This window comes from Cinclus cinclus, chromosome 6 (genome assembly GCF_963662255.1).
Source record: "Cinclus cinclus chromosome 6, bCinCin1.1, whole genome shotgun sequence".
Taxonomy (NCBI): Eukaryota; Metazoa; Chordata; class Aves; order Passeriformes; family Cinclidae; genus Cinclus; species Cinclus cinclus.
In genome coordinates, this window is record NC_085051.1 from 1689859 (window position 1) to 1699410 (window position 9552).

The window sequence follows — 9552 nt, forward strand, 5'->3', positions numbered from 1 at the left end:
GGGGACAACCGCGGGGACAACCGCGGGGACAACGGCGGGGACAACGGCGGGGACAACCGCGGGGACAACGGCGGGGACAACCGCGGGGACAACGGCGGGGACAACCGCGGGGACAACGGCGGGGAGAACCGCGGGGACAACCGCGGGGACAACCGCGGGGACAACCGCGGGGAGAACCGCGGGGACAACGGCGGGGACAACCGCGGGGACAACGACGGGGACAACCGCGGGGAGAACCGCGGGGACAACGGCGGGGACAACGGCGGGGACAACGGCGGGGAGAACCGCGGGGAGAACCGCGGGGACAACGGCGGGGACAACGGCGGGGAGAACTGCGGGGACAACGGCGGGGACAACGGCGGGGACAACGGCGGGGACAACCGCCGGTCTCCCGGGGCGGTCCCGGGGACAACGGCCGGCGGCGGCCGCGCTGACCGTGCGCCATGACCGTGCAACGCCCGTCGTGGCCGCCGCTGTACTTCCCGCACTTCCACGGCACCGAGCCCTTGCCGCGGCCGGCCGGCGGAGCCTGGGCCCCGCTGGCCGCGCTGTGCTGGCCCTGGCAGCCGCTGCCGGCCGCGGCCCGACCGCCCCGCTACGACGCGCTGCCCGCTCCAGCGGCGCCGGAGCCGCCGCGCCTGGGCCGCCCCCCGGGAGCGCCGCGGCCCCCGGAGCTGGCCCGGCTGCGGCTGCAGGAGGAGATGTGCGAGCTGGGCATCCGCCTTAAGGAGCTGGAGCTGGCGGCGCTAATCGGCGACGGCTTCGACGCCAGGCAGTGTGCGTCCCGTGCGGGGCTGTGCGGGGCTGTGCGGGGCTGTGCGGGCACCCGGCACCGGCACCGGCACCGACCCGCACAGCCCGGCCGCGGCCCCGGCGGCGCCCCCCGGCACTGACCCTAGAGCGGGATGCCCGTGGGGCGGGTTTGGGTTTGTCGGTCCCGCAGAGCCAGCCCGGGCACGCTGCAGGTGCGTGCGGGAGCGCTGCAGGCAGAAACGCCTTTGTCCCGGGTCAGCCAGCCCGGGCACTGGGCCGGGAGCAGTCACCAGGACTGCGGGTGTAGCCCCAGAGCCCCCAGAGTCACCCAGTGACAACAAAGAAACCGGCGCAGGCACCAGCCGAGCGAGAGGGAGTTCGTACACGTAAAATGTGTCGAGTAGTAATGAGGCTCTGCGTTTGTACGTCAGCTTTGATGTAAAGTAAAGGCCACAGATAGTGGGAGGCATAAAAGAAAATCCCGATACCAAAACACGCCCCCCACCCCAAAAAAAAAAAAAAAATCCCCAAGCAACCCACACCGAAAGAAACCACCAACCAAACAAAAATCCTCCGGTTAAATTATAAGTGGGCTTGGCATTTTAATTTTGGAACCTGCTGGCCGTGAAGAAAATGCAGGGAATAAAATAGTTCAGGAGATGATGATGGTACCGAGGGTTCCAGTGGTGAGGCCAGCCGCTGTAAGAATTTGATGCTCATCATTTCCCGCAAGACCACAGGAAATTTTCAGGAGTGCAAAGGTTACAAGAACACAGGAAAAATGCCCATCAGATATATGCATTCAAAAGAAGATGTCAAAAGAAATTCCAATTGGCAGTTTGCATACATTTTCCTCTTCATTATAAGCAATGCACAGCTCTTTCCATTTCTAATACCTACTGTTTTGAGAAACTCTGGTTTTCATATATTTACTAGCCGAGGACTTAGGATTATTAGCTTGCTTAATACATTACTTTATTTACTTAAAAGTATTGTAAATTGTTAATGACATCACTAATGACAAATTTTGATTCATTCCCATTTAGATAAAATTCTGAAGGCACTGGAAGAAAAGAAAATACAAAGCATGAAAGCAATGCAGAACCTGAAGTAATGTCTACCAACACACTGAGGAACATTTTCAGCTGGTTGTTTTGCCACTATCACTGTGGAGTGTTTTAATGGGTCTTCAATATTGGGTTTCCACTCACTATATGCTGTTCTCCTGTCAAATCAAAAATATAGCATCTTGTTGACTTCTTTTGTGTATTATTTGTCTGGCAGTAGTTACTGGTAACACTGCTGTGTATTTTAATCTTTTTTTCTCCTCCAATTACTTTATGCAGGAAGTATATAATATTTTCTTTAAAAACACTAAGAAATAAACTGGTTTTTTTCAGAATTCCCACAAGTCCATATCTGTAGCTGGAAAAAGCAGAAATGGCAATATAAAATATCCTTGGGTTTTGTTTTAATGCTAAGTATATTAAAGTGCAGTTTTGAGCAAATAGGTATGGTCGAAAGTCCCAAGCCTCTAAACCAGCTTAAAAAAGACTACTTCCACGTTAGCATAAAGATCTTTGCTACAATCACAGTGCATTCCTTTATTGTCTTTAGTGCACCACAAAATTACAGAAGCTGTGGCTTAAGTTGGTTTTTAAGAGGCAGGGACGGCAGATTGAAGACCTGGACAGCATTTAGCATTCAAAAATAAGGCCACACATTGATAACACCAAAAAGTAGTAAATAGGCTCATCCGACTGATAAAAAAATCTCCAATTACTTTTTTCCTATTCCATTTCCAGAGCAGTAGGTGGCAGCATGAAATAATGAAGTTACCAAGCCTTAAGCTGCAATATTTTGGCAAAGAGCTTTATTTTTAAGAGTAATATTTTAATCCCTATTTTTAAAACTGTGTTCAAATTGCTGTGAAATGTTTTAACACAATTAATACCAATTTTTTTTCCTCTTACTGCTTATTGCAGCATTCATCCTTATACTGCCTCAATCTTTCCAGCCAGATTTTCATCTACTGTACACAGAGTTTATATATATTTTAATCTAGTTTAAAACTCCCATTTGTCGACCATGAAACTATAGCATTCACAATTTAATGTGATTACAAATGAACACCAGAACACTTTGGAAATCTGGGCTGCAGCATTTCACTGCTCCCTCTGCACAAAGAGGATAAAAAGTCTCTCAAAGGGGCTTGAGGCTTAAGCAGAAATGGTTAATTGCTGTGCAGATGTGAATGGTTAAGCTGAAACTGTTGGTTACTATGAAAATGAGAATTGTGCTAGTGCCCAAACTAAATACCGGGATACAAATTTGGATTGGACAAAAAGAGCCAATACACAGAGGCCTTCAGAGGCTTTGTGGAGAAGTGAGAGCTTTAAAATTAAGTTAAGTAACACAGGAACTATCTTCATTTTCCCAATATCCAGATCAATTTCGTTCCTAAACCACCCTAAATTTTCCAAGGTTATTGCAAGGGCCTACAGAGGTTTCCATTACATGGAACTGCTTCTTCCTAACAATAACTTCTCACCTTTTACCAAGTCCTTCACTTTATATCCAGCTCTAATCAGCCATTATTCACTCAGGTTTTCTGGGCTTAAACAGAGCTGCTTTTCATGGCACACAATTTAAATATTTTCCATCTGTTGGTCTGTTTTTCATATGGCCTTTACGTTGAAACAGCACTTGGTGTTTAATTGGTGGGTGATAATGCAAGCAATAACGTCAGTTAATATGTAATCTCAGCTAGAGTTGCCTGGGGACACACATCTCCTGAAAAAAATCATCTGGATTATGGCATTTGGCAGAATGGTTACCCTTGGCCAGTGTCACCTACAACACTCCTCCATCAGGATGCTTTGGTCAAAACCCTTCCTCTAGAGAAAACAGGCTATTGATACATAATGGCACACACGCTGATTTTTGTTTGCCCCTAAACATTTTACTTACCTTTACTTTTCTGCTCTGTTTCCACCTGACCTTGTTAAATACACTAATTTGCTCTCATCTGAAGGCTTATGGTTTCATCTCAAAGCCGATCTGTTTACTCTTCCTTTTGTAAAACTTAAGCCATGTGTTAGACAAAACAGATCAGCATTCTCACTGCAATTTCTTTTATTCACAAAGAATGTGTCATTCATTTTTTTAAATTGTTTCTATTCTCTTAGATTGCTCAAGGGAGGCTAAACCTGACATTTAGAAGCTGGCACAGTTCAGATCTCTTTCACAGAGCTACCTTGTGACTCAACAAATCTATCCTTATTGCATTCAAGAAAGAAATTTTAGGCTACAAATTTGATTCATAGGCAGAGATCTCAAAACATCAGTAGGTTGCTCCCATTTCCAATCCTGAACAAAGCAAGCCTTTCAAAAAGCAGAGTGTCACACCTTCACAGCCAGCCTGAGGGCTGAGCAGGGAAAGAGCCACGTCTGCACCTGCAGTGACACCCAGGTGCTCCCCAAGGAGAGCCCTCAGGTCTCACTGCTGAAACCTCAAATGACCTTGGCTGCTTTATGATAGGAAAAACGAGATACAAAGCTATTCAAAAACCAGAATGCATTTCAACTTCAAATTATTTTATACCAAACAGTTGGGTCCGTTAAATTTCAGATGGCTGTGTTTCAGTTTGCCACATTAAAATTCTCCAAACAGATATTGAACCTTATTACAATGGATCATTAGCATTTAATCTTCAAGTCAATATGCCTTAATTAGTTCAGGGACAGATTAGAAAGGAATTCCAAAAGCAGTAAGCCATCATGAAATGGTTTCTCTGTTTTCAGCAGCGTATGCTGCATTTTAGATCCACCTGCCCTGAAAATTCAGAGCTAATATCTCAACGTGAAGTAGGGAAATTGAGCAGCACTTAACTCTGGGAAACTTGTCCTCGTTTGTTTGGCAGGTAGAGTTTTTTAAGGTCTCTGACATCTAGATGTTAAATCAAGGAGCTGCCAGTCAGGAAGCATTCCATGAGTGTTGCATTTGTCTTTTCCAAGGAAAAGACTATATATATATATAGTAATAGTATCTAATTATCAATAACATGAGTCAGCTGAGTTCTGTTACACACTAAAATCGTACATTTGTGAAATAGGCTCAGATTTCAGTGTTTATCAAGATTTATCTTGAGCAAAGTCAGAACAACCCCTTGAGGCAATTTAAGTACTCACAGCATGCACATAAAATATATAAATACATATATACATTTAAAAAGTTAGATCTCGGCTGGGCCATCTGTCTAGACCCTTAGTAGTGATACATACACTAGGATACATACACTACTTCATTTCTGGAAAATCCTTTCCTGCCTCTTTTTTCCTCTGAAACTACAAAGTAGTAGTATAGGAACGTTTTTTTCCAAATTTCTTGCATATCACAAATTATACAAAAGCAGCCTTGTCAAAAGCCACGTTTTCCTTTTCCTTCAGACTGAAAGGGCGAAACTTAGGCCTGAGTAAATGGTATTAAAAATCACAAAAACTGAATCTAAAGCAGAGGGCTCAGCAGGAACAACCAATAATTAGCAACACAGATTTTAAGACATATTTTATTTCATGTGCAAAATTGCCAAGGAAAACACATTTACAACTTCAGCTAAGCTCTAGCCACTAACATGAAAGGAACTATTCTACGTACTCATAAGCTTTATTTCTAGAATCACCCTATGGCTTAGAGTAAAAACATAGTAATTTGGTAAAGTCCTAGAACATTTTAAATCCCTCCTTTTCAGTCATAAATTCTATCATCAGCATGTAGTTTTTACATAACAGGTCTTGGAGTTTTTCCTTCTGATTGCATAGTGTAAAATTTTAATTATTTATTTTCTTCTTCTCTCCATTTAATCCCTAGACTCAGCTTTAATTTTGCTGTCAACTTTGCAGCTTCAGAAAATTAATTTTCCCACTTATAGCTGAAACACTCGTAAATTTTGAGCAAGTTTCACAGACACAGCCATTACAATTCAGTTGAATCAAGCTGTGAACACCAAAGATAACATGGAGATTTGTATTCATGCAGAGCTAGTCCTTTCCATAATTCAAAGACATAAGAACAGTTCATTTCCTTGGTGAGTGAGATCTGTTGCCTGGGAAGTGAGACGGTTTATTGATATAAATTCTGTAAATCTCTGTAAAAAAGTGTAGAGGCTGTTATTGGAAAGGATTCCTAGAACATACTGAAATATTATCAAGAGGTGGGTTTTTTCCCTTGTAACTTCACATCTATTAAAATGCTACCATAGGAACAGGTAATTTATAGTCCTGAACAGTTCCCAAAGCTCCATGAAGTAATAAATAATGCTTCTTACTAAAGTTTCACTGCAGTCCAGAGGTCGAGTTTCAGTGAGGAGAGGCAGACCCTTCACCCTGCCCTACAGATGGGACACTGAGGCACAGTCACATTTTGGACCAACCCAAAATCCTGAAGAAGAGCAAACTGACTTTTCACCTCCCAGTTTCCAGCCACCCATAACCAGACAGCATCCTTCCTCTCTTGGCACAGTTTTAAGAGACTTGTGATGTCTAATTTACTGGGGGGGTACTGACTCAGTCCTGTTCTCCTTGAAGGGAGCAGGTGTTTTGCCAGTAATTTCAGTGGAAAATGTTGCCTACAGATGTGTTTTGCCTTAACAATAATAGAACACACAAAGCACAAGATGGGCTGAAGCCATGCAATGTCATGGTGTCTTGGCTTGCAAGGCAGGATGTGACCAGGGCTGTGTATTCTATCACCAGCTGTTAAAACCAGCTGGGGCAGTGTTCTTTATCTTTTCCACCACCCATCCTTCCTCCAGGAGATATCTCCTGTTAATGGGCCATTGAGTCCCACTGCATGACTGATAAAATTCCATCATCCCATTGGGAGATGCTCCACCCAGGGGGAGGAGCCAAGGCATTCCTTCACAGATAAAAATGTGAGATTTGGAACATCAGAGCAGCCTTTTCCCACTGGATCCCAGAGGAAAACCAGGCCCATCTTCATCACCACTGGACCTTTAGAGGAAAACTGCACCTTCTAGAGGAGCACTGCTCCAACAGAACCACATCTGTCACTGCAGGAGGATGCAGCCACCATTTAATGGGACTGCTCCAACATCCTGAGTGACTGATGGGGTGTCAGGTGGTATTCTGACTCTGGCAGTGTTTGGGGTTTGTTCTCTGTAATACTGTATTTCTATTTTAATTTTTCCTAGTAAAGAACTGTTATTCCTACTCCTATATCTTTGCCTGAAAGCCCCTTCATTTCAAAATTATAATAATTTGGAGAGAAGGGACTTACATTTTCCATTTCAAGAGAGGCTCCTGCCTTTCTTAGCAAACACTTGTCTTTCAAACCAAGACACATGGCTATTTAAAAATTCTGTCACATGTTGGTTTCTGCTCCTGTCACACCAGCAGCCTATCAGCAAGGCAAAGAGTGCACTTCTTTGTGTACACAATGTAAAGCTCAAATTCAGAATGCACAGTGATGGCAGGAAAGATGATAAATGAAAGTAAAAAGTAAAAGAGCATAGGAATATCTGGACAAACATGCTTTCTGATGAGTCCCGAAGAACTGCCCAGAACTGCACCTTTTGTTGTGCCTGAGCTGCTTCTGTTGTGTTGCTAAATCCTGCATCAAAATTTATGCCTTGGCAAGATGGGTTCTACAACATTTTCCAAAATCCTTGGCTTCACTCTCGTTTTTTTCTATCAAGTATGACACTGAATACAGTTTGCAGAAGTCAACACCAACATGAAATGAAAAAGCCTTCCCAGTCTCTTTGTCATGGAAAGAAATACTAAAATTTGTTTGGTATAGGATAAAGTATTTGGGTTTTTTCCTCATTGCAGAGTGGATAGTATTAGATAAAGACAGGGATAAAGAATAAACTTCAAGTTTACTTACATCCAGATCTCCTTGCCAGATACACAAGGCCTCAACTGATGTCACTGTTTTTTATGGTGTTCAGATTGGTTTACACAGCACAGAAATGATCTGAGCTCCAGTGAGGAGGGGAAACTTTGGAAGAGAAATTGACCTGCTGTCTAAATACTGCACTCAGTGGAATCACCTTCCTTTGTGATTTACAGTCCTTTGCATCCATTATTGCCCAGTAGGTAAATATGCCTTTATAAAGTTACAAAATTATTTACAGAATGCAATATAGTAATAACATACTCCTTGGGTAAGTGGAAAATTCATGAAGTTGGACATCTTAAAACAATGAAAAAAAAAAGAAAAAAAATCCCAAAATACCTCTTCATGATACTTGTAATTATTTTCAAGACATCTACTGTACATTTGACCACCTAACTTCTTAAAGCCCATTTCTCATCTTTCATGAGCTTCATAACAAAACAACTCTGACATTTATCTTTTCATTACTGCTCTATACCCCTTAAGGAACCTGAAATTAATGGGGACAAATTAATGGACAAATAGAATCAGTTTTGAAAAAAATATTTTTAACACACTCGCACACACACACACACACACACGTATGTATATATACATATACATGAACATGATACAATATTAATAAGAATATGATCTTAAGGTGATTTTAAAAGCATGAAATACTGTATGATTTGGGGGTATTTAATTTTTAAAATCAGGACCAAAACCACCTTGTGCAATGCAGTTGTTCTCAGGAGAGATACTGCAGTATTGACCAGCTTTGCCTTTGACTTGGCCATCTTGAAAGATTCTTAAAGAGCAAGTCAGTATGCGAATTATTTACTGGCCTATATATAAATCTCACTTCCACAAGTTGTGTTTCGCATTATTTATTTCTGAGGAAAAGGCAAAAATTTTTAAAAAAACATTCTCAAAGAGTACCCTTATCCTTAAAAATGAAAAAAAAAAAGCCAAACTTTGAATTATTTTGATAAACAAAAAAATAAATCTGTTGCTCATTTCTGAGTAACAAAATTAACCCATGAAGGGAAAGCTGCCAAACACAAGCATTTTCTAGTAGGTGTGAGTGGCATGCAAGATCCCTGTCCCTGTGCCATTTTGTGTCAGTGAGGGCTCAGAAGCCACTGGGATTTGTTAATGTGCAAGACATGCAAGACCAGGACAACAACTGGTTGGACACAGTGTTTGGAGCTGCTGGGACATGCACAGGAGGAACAGGGGCAGCAAAATTGAGTGACTTCTGCAAGATCAGAGAACTTGCTGCTTTCAAACTCCCTCAGCTTTTATATTGACAATGCAGGGATAAAAAACCTGCGTGATTAATGTGATTAATTCTATAACAGTCAGACATCTCAAAATGTAATGGAAACTGTGGTCAGCTTGGTATGTATCAGCCTTTAAACAGAACAATCCTCACTCAAACCAATCTTGCATCTTCCACCTGCCTCTCATTTTTATCTTACATTTCTTACGTGTCTCATCTTTCAAAGACAGTCTGAAAAAGCAATGATCACTGCTTAAGACAATATCCTTATTCCTATATATAGGGTTTGCATGCATTTCTATCTAGCTCTACCCATAATATTATGACATACAAATATTACTCATATTTTTAGACTGAGTGCTAGAGCTTCTCTCCATTCCAGATAATATGTCAAGGAATGACTGCCAACAAGTCAAGAAATTACTGCCAACAAGTTCCTTTTTATCCTTTTAAAGTTACTGTTCTGCTGATACTAATGAATGTCACCTGTAGTTTTCCAACTGAAGGTGGTCAGCATACAGGTACCAAGAAGGGATTTTATGTTGTTTCATTTGCAGCTGTTTCTACTGATGATTTACAAATCTGAAGACAGATAGTGGTCAGAACATCAACATTT

At 42.3% G+C, this 9552-nt stretch overlaps 1 protein-coding gene across 1 annotated transcript; it reads left to right on the plus strand.

Moving 5' to 3' along the window:
* The first annotated feature begins 443 nt into the window (after positions 1–443).
* On the plus strand, positions 444–1867 carry C6H11orf91 (chromosome 6 C11orf91 homolog). Its single transcript, XM_062494474.1, has 2 exons — positions 444–777; positions 1800–1867. The coding sequence occupies exons 1-2, from the start codon at positions 444–446 to the stop codon at positions 1865–1867; spliced, it is 402 nt and encodes a 133-aa protein (XP_062350458.1).
* The last annotated feature ends 7685 nt before the right edge of the window (positions 1868–9552 follow it).